The sequence below is a fragment of the Rhipicephalus microplus genome, chromosome X (assembly GCF_043290135.1).
Source record: "Rhipicephalus microplus isolate Deutch F79 chromosome X, USDA_Rmic, whole genome shotgun sequence".
NCBI lineage: Eukaryota > Metazoa > Arthropoda > Arachnida > Ixodida > Ixodidae > Rhipicephalus > Rhipicephalus microplus.
Genome location: NC_134710.1, coordinates 64,643,853 through 64,667,271, shown reverse-complemented (window position 1 = coordinate 64,667,271; position 23,419 = coordinate 64,643,853). Strand labels below are relative to the sequence as shown.

The 23,419-nt window shown below is 45.7% G+C and overlaps 1 protein-coding gene across 1 annotated transcript in view; it reads left to right on the top strand.

Annotated features, from left to right (window-relative positions):
* The window catches only part of LOC119176714 (lens fiber major intrinsic protein), a 52,116-nt gene that overhangs the window by 16,145 nt on the left and 12,552 nt on the right, over positions 1–23,419 (top strand). The window contains exon 2 of the mRNA XM_037428072.2: positions 8,797–8,877. Within this exon, the coding sequence (XP_037283969.2) occupies positions 8,797–8,877 (81 nt within the window). The remainder of the gene's footprint in view (positions 1–8,796; positions 8,878–23,419) is intronic.

Below are 23,419 nucleotides of genomic sequence, written 5' to 3'. Positions count from 1 at the left end.
AGGAGAGGAGCCGGGAGCTGTTAACAGTGCCTTTTAATTACATTATATACAAGTAGCGTGTTATTACATGATGAGAGCAGCATCATGGAAGCTCTCGATAGAATCATGATGGGAGCTTCTGGGAGCTTGTGAGAGCTGGTCGGGTGCGCCTCAGCGCTCGTATTTTATGTCCTGGGCTTCCCATGATTCCCTGCAAGAAAAAAACAATGAAGGCTAGGACAGTTCAATGAAGTTTGTTATCTTCCTCTACGGCCCCGAAAGGGGAAGGTGAAACGCTACCTCCTTCCCAACCAACGAAAGTGGGAAGAGGCACGCCCAGTTCAGCCCATGGCAAGGGAGAAAACACTGCACGCCGCGCACGACACAGCACAGCACGAAGACGTTGAGCCTTACGTGGAAGTCAATTTCGCAGTCTGTTGCAGTGATGCGTATGCGGCGCCAGGCAGACCACATTTTGTTGAAACAGCAGCATCAAGGCGCCATGGGGAACGTGGGAATGCATCCGCAGACGGTTCTCGGAGGCTGGGCCCTTTGCCCGGGACACCTTGACGACAAAGCAAGCCGCCTCGACGGCCAATAACTCTTTCCAATCCATCAGTCGGTCAGGCGTGTCCCAAGGGTTTTACGAGGGGCGCCGACAACCTGGGATAACTAGTAGAACGATTTCTCTGTTCGCCGCTCTTGGTGCATCTCTGGGAGCGCTGACTCGGAAGAAATCAGGGTAGGCTCAGCCACAATGTTTCATGCGTCAAAGCGGCGTCAAGCCAGGCAGGCCAATTATAACAGCCCGTTCACCGCCACAGGAGGTCTCGAAGGGGTTGCAGAACCAAAGCACTCCGCAGAGACCGTAGATCTGCTCCCTTGTAGACGTTGAGGCAGGCTGTACCAATCTGAGGACCTGAGCCATGGCTAGCAAACGCCAGAAACGAACCACGCAAGACTCGAGGCACAAAAAACAGAGAGCACTCGACTGACCTCGAGAATTGCCAGGTTACAGTTCTGTTAAACTCATTAAAAATTTACAATTGGTGCGCTCACTCGTAAAAATAAAATATCAGATCACGAAGCCATAACAAACTTGGACCTTCTAAGTGCGAAGCAAATCAACAGCCAAACGTTTTGTATCATTCCCCCAGAGAGATTCACAGCCTTTAGGGCACACAGTGGCTACGGGCGACACAAAAACGAAAGGAAGTAATTAATCAAAAAACGCTTCTCACGGGATAAGTTAATCTCAAAAGCAAACTTGCGCGTATATTATAAAACAAAAACAGAAACAAAAACCTACGCTACAATGCAAGAACAGGTTCCAACAGAGGCTTTTTACCTTCAGCCAACTTCTCTGTTAAATTTAACTTGCGCATAAAACATAAAATAAACAGAAAAACAAAAACCTATACTACACTGCAAAAATAGAAGGTTTGAACAGAGACTTTTATTCAGATTTTACTCAGCGCAAAAGCCCTCTTCTCGAGCGCAAGTATTTGCTAAATATAAGCAAACCAATAAATCTCTCAATGTCTGCTGTTAAGATGAAGAAAATGAAACTTTCGAAAATCGACATACTCCTTGCTCATCGGCAGACATGCAAACATTAGAAGTAAAACAATTCAAAACTGCATACAAGAGAAATCCTTGGCATTCGTAAACTGTCTAAAGCATAAGGGGAACCCCTTTAGACGGGCTCTGGGCGGACGCGCATACGACAGCTGTCGATAGGTCAAATCGCGACGGAGGGAACTATAGCCAGCCGGTCCGAAACTACGCAAGAACTCACTGGCGGCGACCTTTCTTCCGTGGCCCGATACAGAGGCATACCCATGGTCTCGATGCAGAGGCATACCCATGGTGTGATACAGAGGCATACCCATGGTCTCGTGTGTTCCATGTTTGCCTCCCGGTCAAGCGGTTACCTTTTTGTCGTGGAGGGGGATGATGATCATGAAAAACATTTATTATAAAAGAAAGAGGTACGGGGCCAAAGCATGACCCCGCTACATGGTCGGCGTCCTTAGTCCGGGACACCGCATGACGAGGCCCCTACTCGCGCCTGTCTCACCAGAGCCCGTTGAGACTCTAGTGATGAGCAGTTGAGGAGGGCAGTCTCCCATGTCTCTCGGGAAGGGGTAGGGGAAGGGGGTAGGTGGGGATTTTTTGGACATGCTCACACCATGTGGAAAATATCACACGTCTCCCCACAGTGTGGGCACCACCCATCTGTGTTCGCATCGAAATGTTTTAGGATTGCAGGACAGAGTAGAGTACCTGTCTGCAGGCGCCTTAGAGTTCGCTCTTTCTATGGCTTTTGTCATTCCGGAGAACGCGCCTCCTTGTTCTGCTCGGCTGTATATTCTGCGCTGAAAGTGATGAGACCAGGCGGCCACTTCGGCGTCTGAGTTTCTTCGCCTTTGCGACACGCTTCACGCCCAATCTGGATTTCCCGGGGGGGGGGGGGGGGGGCGTCAACTTTTTATTTCCAGCTCGCTTCCTCGGAATTTCTGTCCTCCGCTAGAGGCAACTTGGACCCTTCACGTTCCCTCTACCATGGCCGCTGGATGAAAGAGTGCACGGTACGGCCTGCCACGTGGAGCGACTTTCTATGGGAGAGCGCGTGTAGGGTCAGTTGCGGCCGCTGCAGCGCGACGAGGCGGGGACAAGAGGGACGGGGAAACAAGTGGTGGCGGCTCCCTCGGGGCAGCAGCCGCAGCAAATTAGAGCTGGTGGTTGTCACAACAGTTACCCACTCAGTTGTTTTATTCAGAGTTTTTTAATCTCAATTATCGCAGCGATGGCATATTGCATATTTAGTAGACTATAAGGCGCTATCTAGTTTAAAAGCCAATTGATGTCACCTGTGCGTGCCGAGCACCTGAAGTTGTTTTTTTTTTTCGGAGCCAGCTTCTTGCTTTGAGGCTGAAAGAAAAACCCACAATGAATGTAGATGAATCATACGGCACTGAATGCGTGACAAAGTCGTTGTTCTGTTTATGAAGATGTCTTAAACTTACATCTTTCAATTTTTGTGGCGTTTATTCAGCACTTTCGGGTTTTCTCAGCCGTAATGCTTGACAATCTTTTTGGACACTTGACAATAGACGTTCATAGTTTTTTTATGCTAAAAGCGTATCAAAGAAACATAATTTGAATAGTTTTCTTGTTATGCGGTACATGGTAGTGTGCTGAAAAGTAATTAGGCTTCGAACGCTGGATAAAAGTGGTTTCTACAAACATGGTGACGCGCTCCTCGTAACTTTTTATTGAAGAGGATGTAAAAGTATACATCATTAGAAGTGGCATTCGAATTTCTTCATAATATATTTCTTACTAGGCAGGTATATATATATATATATATATATATATATATATATATATATATATATATATATATATATATATATATACTGGGAGTAACAACTCAATGGAACTCAATGGGTCAGTTAGTCTTCATGAAGGTATGGGATATGGTACAACGGGAGCGTTGTCGTTGTCAACAAGGATAAATATATTTATTCTTATTGACAACGACAATGCTCCCATTAATAATAATAATAATAACATTTGGGGTTTTACGTCACGAAAGCCCGATGTGAATATAAATACGCCGCAGTGGAGGGCTCCGCCGGAAATTTTGACCATTTCGTGTTCTTTACTAGCAAGGACATCGAAGAGTACACGGGTCCTTACAATGAAGAAAAAGAAAAAAAATGGGTAAAGGGAGCTAGAAATATAAAAACTGAGACAAAAAAGGACATTGAAAGAACCGAAATATGAGGAAAAAAGAAAGACGCAAATAAATAAACAGAGATGTAGAAAGAAAGAAGAGGCAAGAAAAAGAGATGGAGAAAGAAAATCAAGAAATATTAAAAAACAATGATAAAAGAAAAATAGATGTAGAGAAAAAAGAAATAAAAATAAACGAAAAAAGACAGGAAGAAAAAAAATGAAGATGTCAGCCCCGTTTCAGGCTCGGCACCACTGGTTCGAATCTGCCTTCAATTTGTTGACCTATATTATTTTATTTTGCTCCCACAATTCGGTTACACAAAACCGTGCCTTCGTTATCAAAAGAACAGAAAGGGCGATAAATATTTTTTTTTCAGCAAAAGCAATTCTAATGGAAAGCAGTTCCAGGTACTTCATTTTGTCATATTTTCTTGTGCATTCTATTGTTCATGTTGGTAAATATCAACTGGCGTCACGCGCTGTATGTATAGCGCAGTCAAGGACGTATGCCCATGTGCATTATTGAATATGAACAAGATTGTCGACGAACAATTCAACATTATAATCACTGTTGTTCAGTTCTTTTCTTTCACGTGCATTCGATGGGGGGTATATGGAAAGCTTTGCTAAAAAGCACAAATGTCAGTCAAACTATAGTGAACTCAATAAACCACCCATCTGAACTGTTTATACTCGCCCACAGTCTTTCCAGAGTTTTTTTTGTTTTGTTTTGTTTACATACAATGAGCGTTTAAAAAACAAACCAGAAGAATGCCGGGTTTAGCTATAGCACATGTGGCGCGAGACAAAGCCGAGCTCATCGGTTTCTAGCCGGTACTGGCCATGTGAAGTGATGTCAAGTAATACGATATGATGTCAAGTGATGCTAAGTTTTACAAAGTAATGCCAAGTGATGCCAAGTTCCAGTCGAGTCCCGCGCAGTCCCCTCTCACCGTTTCGACCGTACTGCGCCATGGGCTACTTTGAACGAGTCGAGTCCAGAAGTCTCGCTCGGCATCGCGTCACGATTATAGGCAAGCGGCTTCCTCGTCGGTTGTGTGGATCTTATTCGGTCTCCCTATGTCATCGTCTAGTGCCATGAGCCAGCTTTATGCAGAACGAACGAGTGCATGCGCGGTTGGCCGTGACGTACCGTCTGGCGCGACCAAGCGGTATACCGCGCAGTGTCCAGGCAGGCGGGCAGATGGCGCATCAGTGGGAGCAGTGCATGCATGGGCTGGCGAAGCAGGCGCACAACTGCGCTAATGCGCGGTGACGTCGTCATGACATAGAATTTCTTGTTGTTGTTGTTGTTGTTGTTGTTGTTGTTCTTGTTGTTGTTGTTGTTTTGCCGCATTGGACAAATTACGCCCCCCCCCCCTGTTAAAAATTTTAGATTCTAACAAAAAACATACCCCAACAACATTTTTTGCCCAAAATGGGTCACTTAATTGATTAAAAAGTCATATCAAGCATTGCGCACCAAGCTCACTGCCCCGCCGCGGTGGTCTAGTGGCTAAGGTACTTGGCTGCTGACCCGAAGGTCGCGGAATCAAACCCTGGCTGTGGCGGCTGCTTTTTCGATGGAGGTAGAAATGTTGTAGGATGATGATTTGATTTGTGGGGTTTAACGTCCCAAAATCACCAAGTGATTATGAGAGACGCCGTAGTGGAGGGCTCCGGAAATTTTGACCACCTGGGGTTCTTTAGCGTGCACCCAAATCTGAGCACACGGGCTTACAACATTCCCGCCTCCACAGGGAATTCAGCCGCTACAGCCAGGATTCAATCCCGCGACAATGTTGTAGGCCCGTGTGCTCAGATTTGAGTGCACGTTAAAGAACCCCAGGTGGTCGAAATTTCTGGAGCCCTCCACTACGACGTCTCTCATAATCATATAATGGTTTTGGGACGTTAAGCCCCACATGTCCAAGCTCACTGAGTGGATGCGCTATCAATTTTACAGCGTGCTTGAGCGTTGCAGCGCTACTCCTTTCGTGACAAGGAACACACAGCTATACATACTCCCTGACGTGAGTTTATAGCTTTCAGATAGAAAAAAATGGCCCCCAATCTGCATGTTACGCTGTAAAATGTCGGCGAAAGACGACATTCTTGCTTCTGGAGAGAGTGAACAAAACGTTTATTTGATGTTCTGTGCAAGAAAATTGGTGAATGGTATTTTGGAGGCGCTGCGTTAGAGTGCCTCGAGCGTGCAGCGGAGGCGAACGAGCGCATCAAGTGATGCCACACGTGAGACAAGAGCGCTATCTAGCAGTTATCTTGGAAAATGAAGCGTCCGGCGTGCGCGCCCGTCCTAGGGGCGATAAGGCGTAGAACGCAAGGCGACTGGTAGGTGCCACCACCATATCGTCTTAGCAAAGTGTTGAAACCACTTGCCTATTCTTGCAAGCGTTGCATGGTCAGCGCAGCGTGATAAACGCTACGGTCCTTATAATTACTGATGTACGTCTTTTCTAGTAAAAAGACACATACAAAATATTGACGTGTTGTTATGGGGCCTCAGATATGCGCAATAATTGCTTTTTATTTGACAATTGCACAAGCATGAGTGTTGAACCCAGAGTAATATTGATGGGCGCTGCGGATGGGGTTGGCCATTTGAGGTATCGTTTGGTGCCGTTTGGGGTACCATTAAGGGCGAACGAACAGACCAAAATTTTTGCGTCTAAGGTCCCCAAGAAATACTATCGTCTTTAAAAAAACACGTTCCTACGAGGCTTCGCCTGCACGCCACAGGGAACTAACGGTCTGGTTATAGCGAATGTCGTGTCACCAGTGAGTTAGAGACAGTGCTATTCGTTTGACTTGTTACGCGTACTCGAGCGAAGGGAAATTAACTTAGAGCACAAATTTCCCGTTAGTGGCGTGTAGCTCGCGCGCGTGTCCCGACCAGCCACAGTCCCCACCGCATTGTGCTCTGCGCGCGACATTGCGGCCGACGACGTGGCCAGCGTGCCGTTATCCTGTCGTGGCAGCGGCCGGGCGCTTGGCGTCATTTATCACGAGTGCTGGGCCGGCTGGAGGACCGCGAGAGGCGGAAATGTCCGTGGGGGCCGACCAAACTCACGGTGTCGAAATGAAGCCGCGACTCGGGATATACGCGTCGAGGAAAGCGGGGCGGGGTGACGACGCCTATTGCCTCTCAATGGGAAGGGCATAAGTCGGCTAGCCGCCGTTGCGGCGCGGCTACAGAAATTGCGGCCAAACTTGAAGTCGGCTGGACAGAGCTGGTCGCCCCTTGTGGCCGCGGGGCCATATAAATTATTTATTTTTTATCACTCCCGGCTGTCTTGTCGGAGTCTATTTGTGGTCGGAAAAAAATAAACGCGGATGAAGAAACCATTACGGGAATAGTCGAGCCAGCCATGCGTCATTCCTCGTTAATCGCAACGTCCGGCGAGAAATCTGCTGACTTTCGACTACACCGCTCCATTTTGTATAGTCTTCGCATCAGTTTCCTTGGGCGTTGACGAAATGGCGATGTTGAGCGCGGGCCGCGGCGGTAAATTTCGATACACTACATGGACCTGATGACCCAGTGGGAGCCACAGATTTGGTGGGAAAGCCAGCTATAACATACATTATAGCTCCTGTCTGATAAAGTGGCATGCCATGGTAAGAGATTTATCGCCTCGTAAACGCAAATCTTCAAATTTACATTCACGATAGCGAATTATGCGGGAATCGCAAAGCGTTCTTTTACCAGCTCCATTGGTTACACGGGACTTCAAAGCTCAGATTTCAAAACGAAAGGTGTCTCGATCGATTATGACTTAACCTATTCCCGGAAAAGTGCTCGTAAACTAAACGAGTGGCAAGCTGCACAAATGGGAAGACCCACCTATATATAGTTGCTCGAGCGCAACAGCTACGCCCATTGCCGTCCATACTAACAACCGTCCTGCATAGATACTTCTACACGTACTTTGTCCGTAGCTCGCTTTTCTGCGTAAAACCTTGTATAGGCATGCGGGACACCATTCTTGATTAACGTCTGAAAGCCAAGATTCCATAACATATTAGGCAACAATCTTCGGACCGCGTGTGGGCCTATAAAGTATCTGTGTGGAAACTGTTTAAAGATACTTTTTAAAGGTACTTTATTCTCAAGACGAAAAAGTGCAATATTTTCTGTAAACAAACTTTTTTAAGCGTATCCATCTGAGATACGATCGCTAGCGATGATCTTCACCTATCTGAGGTGTGCTTAGGCCCCACTTTAGCCCATTATGGTACTGAGACGGCCAACATTACTCTGCCTCCCCCCCCCCCAACTATGTGAGGGGCACCGTAAAAATATTAGGGTTTTTGCCAGTAAAACCGTTGAATTGCCATTAGGCGGAGCTTCAATATTTTCTTATCAGCGTGACTGGCAGCCTGCAAGCACACATGCAGTAAACGCATATAATTCCTCCAGTACAATTAAGTTTTTTTTTACGACAGCTGCAGGACAAACCGTTATATTGTAGCGGCTGCATCGTTTAGCGCTATATAGGTCAGTTTTGTTGGGCTGACCAGCCGAATATAAATGAGATGCACTCTAAATTAAGGAGAATATCTATCAATAACATAGGCGAGGACTTTCCTGCAAGCCTTTCAATTTATTCAAACCGAGCAATTCATAGATGGTGATTTGTTACCCATAAAGTTTTACTTGCGTAGACTTAAGTGTTCAATGCATATCAGATGTGAATGAAGGTTGAAGGACGCATTTGTGCTTATTACCGGAGTATTTTTCCCCTTTATCACAAGTAACTCGTATTTGTGAAGCTGTTCTGTACAGTTGTTACCTATAAAACAGCCAGAATCACTCCTACACTTTAGCTCAGGTTCCAACGCGTATTAGTGAACTCAGGAGTAATTATTATGTTCTCACGCCTGCACTTAAATTACGTCATACGCATGACACCTCTATAAAAGTTAATTTTCATTGGAATACAATTGTAGAGGTGGGATGCTTACGCACTAACTCTGGCGCGACGTTGGGTAGAATTCCCAAAAGTTTGGTGCGTGTGTGTGTTAATTTTTTTTTTTATTTCTATCGTGCAGTACCGCTTCACGGGCGCCGGACTAAACCCGGCGCGCTCACTGGGACCAGCGCTCATCACTAACACGTGGAGTCACCACTGGGTACGTGTCTCGCGTCTACATTGCCTGTAAACAAAGATCAGGTGTCCTTCTGATGCGCTGCTTTGGACTGATCGCTAGCTCTCGGCAGAGATAAGAAATGTGAGTGTTCAAGGCAGCTGAAGACAGCGTCAGTTATGTAACAGTGGTATTCTCTGACAAGGTACGTCAGAAATGTGACATCACGCTTCAGTTCATGTGTCTCGTTGCACCACAAAGGAAAAAAGTGGACTTCTAAGGGCTCTTTTTTTGATACACGCAATAATAATGAGATTGTCTGTTAACTCTCAATAATATTGTTGCACCAGACAATCACATCACTAAAGAAGCGATGCCTCAAACTAAGATTAGAGCTTCAAGTTTATAAGGTATTTTACTGTACTAATTCCCATTTATATTTTTCTGCTTTAGGATTATTCCATAACGCTCAAGCAGCGAGGCGACGGTGATATTCGTGCAAGGTCACGTGACTCTTAGCTGAAATCACAAAAAGTTTCATTCTCACTTTATTATCGCTTATAGTATTTAGCTCTACTATTTTCTTATGCACAATATGCAAGAAGCCACTACATGAAGTTAAACTCAACACATTTCTGGTACTCTGTGTTCATAAATGACAACGCAGAAACAGCGACTAAGTGCGCCAGAGTCACGTAGGGAGCAAGTAAGAACAAAAGAAACAAAATTATAAAATTAAGCTGAATGTAGGGGGCATGACAGAGCAGACGAATGAACTAAAGATCGTCTTATGTCGATAATACACGGGCACCTCTCGTCGCGATCAGGGCCATTCCGGTTCTAGGTTCGACGCAGATTACACTCGATCTGGATCAGGGGCTTCCCTAAGGTCGCTTTTAGTCACAATGATGTCATCTTCTCCCCTCCACCATCCCTAAAGGCACTGAGCCATGTCCCCATGATGGTAGGCAGAAAATAGCGTCTTTTTCATTTCTTCCTCTTTCATTGATCTCTCTCTATCTTCAAAGCAAAGGCTTTTCTTTCCTCGCGTATCAATCAATTGTTGGTATCAGCAGCGGTTGAACAATAGATGTTACTGAAGCCAGCGCTTCGACAAGGGATCCCGTCTGACAACTCTTCTTATTAGAACGTTGGCTACAGCGGCATTCCCTCGTATTGTGCGACTATTAGCCATGTCAAGCCTTCGCCTTCTTGTGAACTTCTGTCTTGTTGAAATTTGAGCACGCACAAAAGACCCGAACCCCGTATAGGGAACAAACGAGTCCTCTTTTGTCCACTATACACTGTGTCCTTGTCTTTGGAGCGCGATGAAATTTCACCATGAATAGTGAACAACTCACCCAACCTTCAGTTCTGCTGCAACGTCCGTCATATTTCAGGCTACCGTGTTCATCAGCGGAAACGTCTGCGCCCCAGAAGGAGCACGCGACCTTCTGATCGAATACGAAAGCGTTAAATACCTCCAGTTTTCAGAGCGATTGGCTATGTAAATACAAATATATCCGAATAGCTTCACCACAAGCATCTGCCTTCGACGTGGTGAGCATCCAGAAGAGTCGAAAAGATAGAAAGACGTATGCATGCCGTTGCCAACTTGCAGTGGCCTAACGGAGTCGGGTAACCCTGGCTTTTTCAACTCTGCATTAAGCATTCAGAACTTTTTTTTTCTTTTACGGGCGTGCGACAGGCTGCAAAGTAATACGAGAGTGATATGTGAAAAGGTCGCCAGCGTCGTTAAAAATCTGTAAACAGAGACATTAGGCTGTGATCGATAGAGGCTGCACGCCAGCATTGGTATGTGTGGCTGTAACATGAGAACAATATGAAAAAATTGCGCGAAAGAAAATAGTCAACCGCTCGTTGGGAAACTTTTAACGATGTGCCTTCCATGCGGGAAAATCAAGTAGCATCGCCAGTAGGCGTTCACTAGAGGTTCAAAAATTTTTTTTGCTACAGAAAAAACATTAAGTGAAAAAAGAAAAGCCGAGCGTATACTATAGCTAGCACTTCTGGCGCAAAGCTAGAGGCTCAGCCTAACTGATCGGTTTTTAGCTTATCCTGGCCAAGCGAAGTGATGCCAAGTTAATGCCAAGTGATACCGATTTCTAGTCGAGTCTAACAATGTCTCCTCACTCCGTTTTGACCGTACTACGTCGTGAACGAGTCGAGTGTAGCAGCCTCGCTGGGCAGCGCACCGCAATACCCGGTAAGAGGCTTCTTCGTTCTTCGGATTACCCTGTATGCGTCAAACGCCGTGCGCCAACGCCACACGCCGGCTTTATAAAGAACGCAGGAACGCATGCGCAATTGGCTGCGACGTGACGTCTGGTGCGTTTAGTGGTTGCGCGCCGTATTCAGGCAGGTGGGATGGTGGTGGAGCAGTACGTCAGTTAGCGAAGCCGTAGCACAGCTGTGCAACCGGTTACGAGGCAGCGCGCGGTGGCATGATCGCGGCGCTTAGAGTTTTATTTTTTTGCATTAGACAAATTTTGGTTGGCTTAAACAACAAGCTATTAAGAAATGGTAGAAATTGAAAACTACGTCATGAAAGATAGTCTCTAGTTACGCGTCGTATATTTTATTTGGTTGTCACCATGTAACAGCGTCCTCAAGTACAGGGCACTGCCGCTTCGCACCTCGACACAAAGGGATAGCAACATATCTAGAAAGTATAGCTCTCTAGAAACACTTTATTCACTATCAAATTATTTAACATATTAAGCTTGTGAGCGTTAACATAGCTTTCTATAATTCAATAATATTCACGGATAACAAAGAGGCTTTCCTTGTCCCAGGAGACAAAAGTGACTGTGCGTCACCGCCACGGCGTTCATTTTCTTTTCGATTCATTCATTCAGGAGCCGAGAGTAAGCAAGGTAGTCGCTGGTGCCTTCATTCTATATGATTTCTCGCGAACGAGGGTGAACCCACCTAGGAGAGGTGCGCAGGAGACCGACTGACACACGCAAAAAAAAAAAATGGAGCCACCTCCGGCAAGCGTGCTCTGTTGTTTGCTCCGCTGCGCGAGGAAAAGCCGCCTCCTCGGTGTCGGTCACGCAACGGCAAACTGACTCTTCTATTGACGCGTATACACTTGCCTCCGGTAGAACAATGGACGGAGCAGGAAAATAAAGTGAAACAAAAGACTAAAGGGCGTGCCCGGCTCCGCGAAACAAGCCCATTGTCCGAGGGGCGTTCCGGGTCGAGATCGTAGCCTCTGTTCTTTTCTTTCTCTCAGTGACTTGTTACGGGTTCATCTCCCTCCTCATCCTCTCAGCTCAGTACGGCCGCTGCTGCTGCTGCTTCTGCACACTAAGCTGTGCTACAGGGGACCACCTTGCAATACCTTGGCACTAAGGTTCCACTCTCGCACTTTCGTGGATACGTTCGCCCTTACTCTGCCTCCCTGTTTGTGGTCCTGTTTTTAGGGCTGTTCCTTTTCTTTCTTTATGTTTTTTTTGTTTTCTTCTTCACTCCAGGACGAGAGACCAAGAGTATGGCAGAAGCTCGACGGTTGCGTGCCTCGTCGTTTTGCGCACGGGGCGTTTAATCGAACCGTCTCTCTGTTGGCGTTCGAATGCCCTGCGGGAGCAAGCGTCGGTGCTGTCGCCATGCCAACGACACTTGCTAGAGGCCCCGCTTCACGCACCCCCCAACAAAAACGGCCGCCTCTTGCGTTCCTACACTGTTTGGCTTCTCTGGTCGCAACTTTATCTCTGCGTCAAAAAAGAACAGAAAAACAAGGAACGAGCACGCGCACGCATGCATAATACGGAGCGTCGCTACTCACACGGGTGAACAAAAAGGAGTAAAAAATTAAGCAAACCGCGCGACAGCGAGTCGCTGAGGCATGAAGAGCAAGAAAAGGGGGCCGAGTATCGGAGAACGATGCAGGGGAGGTCGTTTATATGTCATTAATCGATATTGCGGTTACTCGAGAAAAAGAGTTATGATTTACGACCACGCAAACTGCGACGCTCCGATGAAGAATAGTGGGTCTCTCTATCATTCCTTTCGTTATTTGTTTATTTCTTATCCTCCTAAGTCACCCTTATTTAAGGATGTAATGATCGCGGGCTGTAAAAGAAGAAATGTACGAAGGCCTTCTAACTTTAACGGAATATTTTTCGATGGATACTCACATGGCCACGCTGGTTTCGAGTTCGTCTGAACCAAATCTCAAAGTTTAATTTTCGCTCATAAAGGCGTTAGTTCGTATACTTGTTAGGAGGAGCGAGTTCCACTCATGATAGCAAAAACCAATGAGAAATTACAAATGTACATTAATAAAATATGCGAAAGTGGGGAAGAGGACAATTTTGAAGTTTACTGTAAATCCCGAGACACAGATGTTTTATTCAAACAAAATTTTGCTGTGAGAGCATACTTACTTTTTATTTGTACGTGTGAGCGTACTTAATTTTCTGCTCCTGAGTGTACTCTAACAAAGCCCTATTAATTGCCTATCCCCCACAGAGAGGTGGCCATATCAGTGGGTACCAAATAAGCCAACCTTCCAAACGTTTTGCTACGCGCAGGAATTGAGCCGCTCCTTCCTCCTGCCTGCAGTACTCAAAAGCTAGACCCAACACTACTTCCACTAACTTTCCTTTTTGTAGCATCTATTCACGTCGACGATTTCGGAATGCTTTTTGTTCTCTTTTGCTGCATGTTCATCCTTTCATTTTTTTCCGATAAGCGAAAACTTCATTCTCGCACAAACGAATAAATAATCAATAGAAAAGGACGGCAGCGCAAGGCTGCCAGTTTTCGTCTTCTTTGTCGTTTTGGTAGAAACAAAATTAACCTCAGGAAATCATTTCGACACTGTTCTTCCACTCTTGCGCTTTGTGAAAACAGACGTCATCGCTCCGTTTCGTCGATAAGACCCCGCTAGCTCGGTGGGCCGACGCGCCGGTTACCGCGGGTTCAGGAAGTAGCAGGCGGCCATGCTGTCGCTAACAAAGGAGTTGTGAATAGCAATAAAAAAAGTACCGAGCGGGGCCGAGCGCTGTAGAGGCGAGCGGCCGGCCCGCTAATGACAGCCAGCGTTCGAACCCCGGTGGGTCGCGCGAGCAAAAGGAAGAGCCGTACGTCTCTGGCACGTCCAATCAGCGTCCCGTGGGCCCCGGAGGCACAAAGCCCCGGCTCTCTCGCGTCCGGCCATGAAGGCTCGAAGCCGTTAGAGAGTGCACGCGACAAAACCTGGGCAATCCACGTAGCGGGCGAAAGCTTCTGCTCTCGGTGCTCCCTCTCGGCTCTCCTGGGATTTTGGTGCACGAGGTGAAGCCGCCACTTCATTTGCCGAGGACTCGAGGCACCTGGGCACCGTTGCACCTGCGCCGCGGGTGTGAGTGAGCTCGATTTGTATCCGAGGCTCTCCCTGCTTTTCTAGCAGCTTCTCATGTCGTTTACTTCTCGGATACAATATATCCAGGCATTTTACCCGCGTGCGCTTTTACTCTTCCTTTTATATCCTCTTTATTTTTTTTGTTATCCTTCCCGGAAACAAATTGGAGTGCAAATCAGCTCCTACGTCCGTCCGCCCTATCGAAATTTGCAGCAATTTCCTTTTTCTGCCCCGTTTCTTTTTCCTTCACAACTCCTTTTTTTCTTCTGTATTTTGCGTCTCTGACAGTTATGGCTTGTGTTTTTCCTGCTGCCCTTCCTATATATGACGGCGCGTGACAGTTGATTTTCATCACTCGTCCATGTACGCGTTGCTTTCACGCGCTAATACGAGAACATTGGCGTTGACTGATTGATTCTGAGGTTTGACAGCCCAATAATACAGCTATGCTTTTGGGAATGAAGGCGCTGAAAGCTCAAAATTAATTTCTACGGTTTTAGGCCCTTACCAGGTGCAGAGATGACTGGGCACGTAAAAGAGCAAAATACCTTTCGTTCACGCTTATATAGTCGGATGTGCTCGGCAATGGAGCGTACTTTCAGAATAGTGTTTTAAAAGTTTGACCACACCCGCAGGGCGCGGGTTCGTATCCCGGCTGCGGCGGCTGCATTTCCGATGGAGGCGGAAATGTTGTAGGCCCGTGTGCTCAGATTTGGGTGCACGTTAAAGAACCCCAGGTGGTCTAAATTTCCGGAGCCCTCCACTACGGCGTCTCTCATAATCATATAGTGGTTTTGGGACGTTAAACCCCACATATCAATCAAGTTTGACCATGAAAAGAAAAAACGCGCACACTCACACGCACACACACACACGCGCGCACGCGCGCACGCGTCAATGTTTGGTGTAGTCGTTCCGAAAAAAACTTTGATTCAGACATTCAGATACGCACAAACAAATTGTTACTCAGAGGGATCGTAGTGGAGGCAACGTCGTCTTCATTCTCTACCCGCGTTTCCCTTGTTTTTCCTGGTAGTGATACTTCTTATCAATATGCAAACACGTCATCAGCTCTTATGACAAATGCGACGGCGGCATTAAGCGCGACAGGTAAAAACAAATCAGTCAATGGTTTCATGAACTGCTTCAGGGCACAATACAAGGAATGGGGAAGCTGACCTCCTAAGACCCGGCTACACAAGATTACCGTAAAAAGGGATTTCGTATACACTGTATATCTTCTTTCTTTCTTTCTTTCTTTCTTTCTTTCTTTCTTTCTTTCTTTCTTTCTTTCTTTCTTTCTTTCTTTCTTTCTTTCTCCCTTCCTTTGGTTGTTTGTTACACATAAGCTTAAAGCGGACCCGAGCTTAAAGCGGATAGGCTAAGTCTAGACTAACCTCATGTCTTTTAAAAGCGCTGTTCTTCAAAGCCTGCAGTTGACACGAGTTCGAGGGTTCATCTGTAGACAAGGTTCAGGTCGCAAAAGAGTGGATGCATGTCACAAAAATTAGAAAAAAAAGCGTCACAAGAAAAAAACTATGACACAAACGAGAATTTCTGCGGTAAAGCCATATGTATACATATCAAACACCACTTCTCGAAATATCATCTACGGAGTAGTGGTGCTTTACTCACCTCCGGCCCCCTAAACATGAAGAAGACAGCAGCTAGTTAGCCACACACATAGCTGACGACGCTAGTGGAGCAGAAACGCTTTTCATCCATGCTCTATGAAAGAACCTAAATCAGGCATGTAGAAAGGGGAGGGGGGAAGAACTTTAGAGCGATAAGCCATTGACCACCAGTGTAAATGGCAATCCCACGCAATGGGCACGAGAGCCACATGGAAAGAATCAAGCAAGCAAGCATTCCGACGCAGTTTTTCGCTAATGTTATAGTGGAGCTGAAACACCGTGCCCCACATGTCCGGTGTCAGGCTTGGTACTATTAGTGCCTCATCAATGTGTGTATATATATATATATATATATATATATATATATATATATATATATATATATATATATATATATATATATATATATATATATATATATATATATATATATATATATATATGTGTGTGTGTGTGTGTGTGTGTGTGTGTGTGTGTGTGTGTGTGTGTGTGTGTGTGTGTGTGTGTGGTGTGTGTGTGTGTGTGTGTGTGTGGTGTGTGTGTGTGTGTGTGTGTGTGTGTGTGTGTGTGTGTGTGTGTGTGTGATTGGGAATTGGGAGACGTGGCTTGGCTCATACGCCATGCTTATTCTACTCACTTCTTCCTTCCCGTCGCTTCATACGTCACATGATTCCCCCTCTCCCCCTCCCCCTTAAAGAAGGCATGGATTACGAACAATAAAAAGTAAACAAGGAGAGGATGATGAGAAGTCACAAATGTCAAAATGCATAATTCGTTTCATGGTCCAGTGATGCTCCGTAAACTCGTGAAACTTCAGAAAAGAGTGCAGCATTCCTGTAAATGGGGGAGTTCTGGTGGGCGAGGCTGGCTGTGGCGTTCTGGAGAAGGTAACCGTATCTTGCAAAACTGCACTGACCATGACACGACTTGAGCAGCTGCAAGGAACGAACAAGGTTGGAAGTCCTTGTAGCATTTGAAGATCGAATGTCGTACGCGCTGTACGCTGTATTCTGTGTCGCGGCTGAGACAGAATAAGTGCTTGCAGCCTGCGTGTGCAAGAACTGAAGTTCAACGAATTATGTCTATGTTCGTGCGTTGTAGAAATGATAACGTTCAGTCTCTTTCGTAGTTTTCTGTGGCGTTGGCTTCGTTGATCGTATCATGGATGATGTTTGGATATCTCGTGTAGAAGACTTCCTTGACGTTTCTTTCTGCGAAGATAGCTCGTATGTTGACTTTGTCCTTCGTTTATTCGGTGTCGTTTCTGACGACCTTCTGTAAGTTGTAAATGTGCTCGTGATGTCATTTTAGTTCGTCATGCTGCTAGTTCATGTAACTGCTGTAGTTGAGCAATCTGACGAGGTAGTTTTTCTTTAGTAACATAAGCCTGCCTTTCTTTCCAACTTGATGTGACCAGTAAATAGTGGGTACTCATTGAGGCCTCATGATTCTTGTCAAGCAAAGAAGGTTGCGGGCTAGAAATAACAGAAAGATCTTCGGAGGCTATGGCAACGCCGTTCTTAACGGAAGCTTTTAGTTCACGGCAATGCCTGAGAGGTGATGCTTCTGAGCCTCCTGTGTTGTTTGCACTCTCAGTTAGCTGGACACTAGACATCGACACCGTAACAGGCGTGATTTCGTCCGATAATACTTGTAAATGTTGGTCCGTCTGCGCAACTAAAAAGTTGAGCTCATCTAATGCCTGTATTGAACAGTCTGGGCTCGGTCGAGTACCCGCCGAATTCCTCTGCTCTATTCCGGCTGTACTGAGCGTTTTAAGCATGAGGCGGCCGAAGTGAGCAACCAAGGGGTCAAGTGACGGAATAACAGGTGGAAGGTTGGGAAAACGTCCACGTGGTCTTTCTGTGAGCATGTGGCTAACTTCACCTGACGGGAATTGTAACTTCACGCTCTGTGCTCGAATGCGTGAAGGCTGCTTATGACTGCGATGACTGAAGCCCAAACTCCATAAGCGCGAAAATGCACGCGACAGCGACGAGCGACGCGACGTAGATCGGCGTCGCGCGATCAGTCGCTAGCGCAGGCAAACCTCATTCACGCGACGGCTTCGGCGAGCGAATTCCACTGTTGCTGGCATGAGGCCGTCAACTCGCACCAAGAAAACCGCGTAGCGAGCGGTTTCCAATTTAAAAATAAGATATACTGTTGTGTAATGGAACGGAAAGTGTTTATTATTGCCTTGCAGCATTTTTTATATGCGCATGCGTAATAAACATTGCGTTATTTCTTGTTGCGCATACGTGACACGGGCAGGGTCACGTGCACCTATGTAGTCTTCGTCTTTTCCGGTATTTCGCTATTGCCTGCTTGAGCCCAGCATTTCCGGGCGATGAGCGACGGTTTCCAAATCTAGAGAACCGAGCGATCGCGCGAAAACGAGCACGCGACACGTCGCGCGAACGCCCTGTTTCGTCGCTCATAGCGTCGCTCGTCGCTGTCGCGTGCATTTTCGCGCTTATGGAGTTTGGGCTTGAGTTCGAATGCACTGAGAGTGCGTGTTCTAATCGAGTCTTCATTATAGTCTTGAAACCAGGTGATCATCTTTTTTATCTTTTGCCAAGACTCGTCGTTCTCGAATATGTGGGTGAGGTAAAACTTAATTTAAATGCCTTACCAGTGACGTAGTCGCTGAAGTTCGTAACCATCTCCCGTTCCGACCATGGTGCAGCTGTAGCGTGGAGCTCGAACAGGTCGAACCAGTCCTGTACAGGTCCATCGTCCACTGCTCCGGTGCACTTGGGGATGGGAAGGTCAGTGGGTGGTTCTGGCATGATGCCGGTAACTGCATGCGCCTGAGATCACCTCTTCTGTGGTTGATATTCAGTTGAGGCGTATTGCTGGTGGCTTCGTAAATGATGTGAGGCTGATGAGTGGCGGCCAGGTCTTCATCCCGTCAACTCGTGTGATGCTATGATGATTGGGAGACGTGGCCTGGCTCATACGTCATGTTTAGTCTACTGTTCTACTCACGTTTTCCTTCCCATCGCTTCATGCGTCCATATATATATATATATATATATATATATATATATATATATATATATATATTTGATGGCGGCCTAAATGCATGACTCAGACCCACGCTGGGGATAACGGCCCGTTTTAAATTTATTGAAATATTGTCTTCTTCGTCGTCTTCTTCTTTCTCTCCTTTCTCATGAGCAGCAGTGGTGCTGTGGGAAAAAACGGCAAACAATGCATGCTTGCCTCTCTCCAGGTTTCAAGCTAAAACACCCTTTCTTATGTGTCTTTTTTTATTTTTTCTCCTTCTTTCTCTTCCTTTCACTCTCTTGTATCTATTTTTATCTGCTTCTTTCCCGATCACTCCATTTCTTTCTCTGCCTCGCTTTTTTGTTTATTGATTTCCCTCTCTCTCGTTTTCTTTTTTAAATTTTCTCTTTGTGTCTCACTTTTATTCCTTACTTTTTTTCCTTTCATTCTCTCAACCTTCCTCTTCTGCTTTCTATTTTTTTCTCTTTTAGAGCGTTGATTTTCGTTTGACACTCGCACCTGCTGCACGCGGTAGTTGGGTTTGCCCAATTCTTGTTGCGCATGCACGACAAAGCACACAAATTATCGCTAGCTTAAACAGCTTCACTATAAAGAGAGCGCGGACTGGTGCACGATGATACATATATATATATATATATATATATATATATATATATATATATATATATATATATATATATATATATATATATATATATATATATATATATATATATATAAGAGAAAGATACCTAAAAGCTCGTTTTTCGTGTTTTCACACAATATTAATGAGATCTACCAGACAATAATGCCAAGAAATGTATAGGGGAAGTTATTAGAACCAATGTAATGTAAATAAGAAGAAAAAATGGCTGAAAAAATAACCTGCCGTAAGCAGGAATCGAACCTACGACCTTCGAATAGCGTTATTCGAAGGTCGTAGGTTCAATTCTCGCTCACGGCAGGTTATTATGTAACGGAGTACCAGTTACAGCTTAGACTCTTCGATGTTAAACGTAAATTACGCTATGTTCCATTCGATCCTTGCTAAGGCTTATCCCCACCGATGACGTGTCGGTGCCGAAAAGCCTTTGTCACGCTCAATTGTATCAATACTTATAAACACGCACGTTCGGCACTCATATTATCGTCACCCCGATGAAAAAAACAATGTTATCACAAGCATATCAGGTCACGCTACTCGCAGTTCCACTCAATTTTTTAACTGATTTTGCGTCCACGAAAAGCTGTGGCTGTAGATAGATGTGGATGACATTACTGAAAAAATGAATTTCTCACATTTCCAATCAAACATGAGGTAACGCACAGTGGTATCTTCGTGGCATGCACGAGGACACGTGCTCAGTTCCTGCCAACACGAACCATATTTGATGGCAAATAATAAAAAATCCTCCTTATACATTGAGTTAGAAGCACGTTGAAGACGCAAAGGTGGACAAAATCAACCTAAAATGTCCTATATGGCTTGCCCCATAATGCGGTCTAGGCACGTAAAACGCCAAATGTTTCACTACTATTTTAAAATGAGGTCGCCAACGTGGGATTATATTTCTCACCTTAACCGTAAAATAGTATACTTACTGCCTGTTTTTGATACCATTGTTATTTTTATAGCGAATCAGGAGATTACTGCGAGGTCGATGAAGTTCACTAGGGTTGGAGTTCACTAGGCTGAAGTTCTAAATTATGCACTTTTTCTCATCCTACAAGTTCTGCAAAGCATAATTGTATGTCCTGAAGGTAAGCCTTGTACTTATTATCATATACGAAAGCCGTGAGAATATTTGTACTCCATAATTAACTAGAATAATAAAGACACCATAGAACTAGTTGATTTCACAGTATATCGTATGTGCTATCTTTTACACACCTCACCTTGCTTTTATAGTATAGTTTGTTACATTCGTGAAACGACCTCCATCGTCTGCGCTAAGAGTCTTACTTTGTTAAGGTGCTATCGCCTTTTTATATATTTGTGCGTGTATTTTCTGTACTACAACTTTTATACGATGCCCCACGAGGGCTCTGTGCAACACTGTTAAATAAATACACAGAGCCACGTGAAGCGGCTCTGTGTATTTAAACTGACTTATAAAACCCCTATAATTTAACTTATAAAAGTTTTAATTAATAAATCATTGTTACATATGCTTTACGGCGTAATTTAGAATGATCTAGATGTGCACATATGACATTTATTTTCCGTCGTTCTCGCGAAGACGTCTGCGGCATCAAGAAGATTTTACCCTTACCGGGGCCATTCCGAGAGGATGCGACCGAAAGAAGGGTTCGATTCCGGGACTTCAGCCACGGCCCAGCCATGCAAGCGACCAGGACAGACGCCTGATCCATCCCACACGCCACCGAAACGACCAGACCAACGAGCAGGTGAATGTAACTGCGGCAACACCAATGAACCTACAAGCGACGACGACGCATCCAGAATAATGGGACTCGACGAGGAGGTGTATAGACGATTGGTTAGACATGGAGGACGACAACTTTAAGATGGTAAGCCACCGCAAAAGCAGAACTGTGGGTATTCCGGTGATGATATCACCTGTAGAAAGCGAAAAAGACTTAAGACAGGTGAACTCTATTGCTTTACATTCTGCGGTGACATCAGTCAATGACGCTGAGCCAGTTCGAAGTTATTTCACTGCTCAAGTTTCGCTATTGCTTGACGTGGCCACTGAAGATCAAGTAAACGCGCTTTTCAAATGTGGCAAGCTGTATGGTGTAGAAGTTAGTGCTCGTCTTCCTAATGCCTACCTGCGAAACACCGGCTTGATCGAAGGTTTCCCGAAGTGGCACACAGAAGCGAATCTTTTCGGATACATGAAACCCCAAGGCGTGATTCACGTCATGATTGTAAAAAGAGAAGTTTCTTCTACGAATGAGTGGAAAGTTAGACCCACGGACGCGGTGGTACTTGCGTTTACTCCAAGCACCGAGCGACCTCTGACTATTAACCTTGGCTTTACTCGACATGAAACCGCTGAATACACGGAGCCACCACCGAGGTGCTTTAAATGCCAACGCTTTGGTCACGTGGCGAACTTCTGCAAAGGAGAGCTGCGATGTAAACGCTGTGGAGGTCTACATGACTTCAAAACTTGCAAGGCGGGCTTGAAATACGCCAACTGCAATAGTGACCATCCCGCCAGTTATAGTGGGTTCCCATTCCGAGTGAGTGCACTGCATAGACGAAAAGCCTTTCTTACGGGGCCTAAACCAACTGAACCAACTACTGCCCGGCCAGTTAGTTGCTCATTTACCTGAAGATTTTCCTACATTGGTGAAAGAAAGAATATCAACTAGTACAAAGAATGTACGTGAGGTGCAATCAGAAAAATGCTTCCTGAAAACACCGGGCAATGCGAGTCAAGCAAAACAAGGAGCCATGCCAACTGAGTCTACTGAGAACATTTCTATACAAGCTACCTATGCCAGAGCACTGAGACAAGAATCTGAGCAGCAGACAAAGGGACATGAGGAAAATATCCACGACACTGCGAAGATTGTTCGAGTTCTGTTTGCCGCTCCATGTTCACACCTAGCGACAATGCCACCAGGTACTGCGAAGACCATGCTGCAGGCCGTGCTGGCTCTAGAATCGGTGCTGCTTGGTTGTTTCGGGCGCAACCAGCAGTAGAATGCTGAAGGCCGAGCCTCAGTGCCCGTCAAATCGCCGAAAAGTGCTTTTCATAATGCAGTGAAATTGTGCTGGTATTGTTTCTCGCATAAATGAACTAAACCTGTTTTTGAGAGAATATCAAGTTCCGATCTTGGCTCTGTCGGAGGCTTGATTACCGGAACAAAGATCAATCACTGGATACGTCACTCACAAGAACCCCACCATAACGGCTTTCCCAAATGGAAGCGCCGCTGCGTATATACGAAGAGAGATACCACATGTAGCACTCAATGTAACGGACTTGTGCACAGATGTTATAGAAATTTGTGCGATCAGGGCACAGATAGGAAACCGCATCTGTGTATTGCATCGGTGTATGCGTCTCCTCGCTAGAAAATTTCGATCGAAAAGTTTTTGGAAGACCTGTGTCATCGCTGCCCAGCTCCGCGCATCATTTGTGGTGATTTCAATGCGCATCACGTCATGGGGGGGACAAGAGTTCGGATGCACGTGGATGTTGTCTGAGAAAGGCTAATGATAAGCTAGACCTATGCATTGCGAATTACGGCAATGTAACATTCTTTAGGCCCCCAGCTTGTACAAGTATCATTGACTTGACGTTGCATTCAAGTGACGTACAACTCACGTGTTGCACAGCTCCGGACAGAATGGGCAGTGACCATTTCCCTATATTGACAAATGTTGCTGGCTACCATTTGACGGTAGCTAAATCCTGCAAAGTAACTGATTGGGATCGCTACCGAGAGCATCTAGATGACCAATCGGGGGATATGTTTCAGGATATGCTGGCGAGCAATGCGGCTGCAACCACTATGCTTAAGCTACCTGCACATTTTCCAGCCCCGGACCTAAAGCTCCGTGATTTGTGTGCGGCCAGAAGAAGGGCAGAGA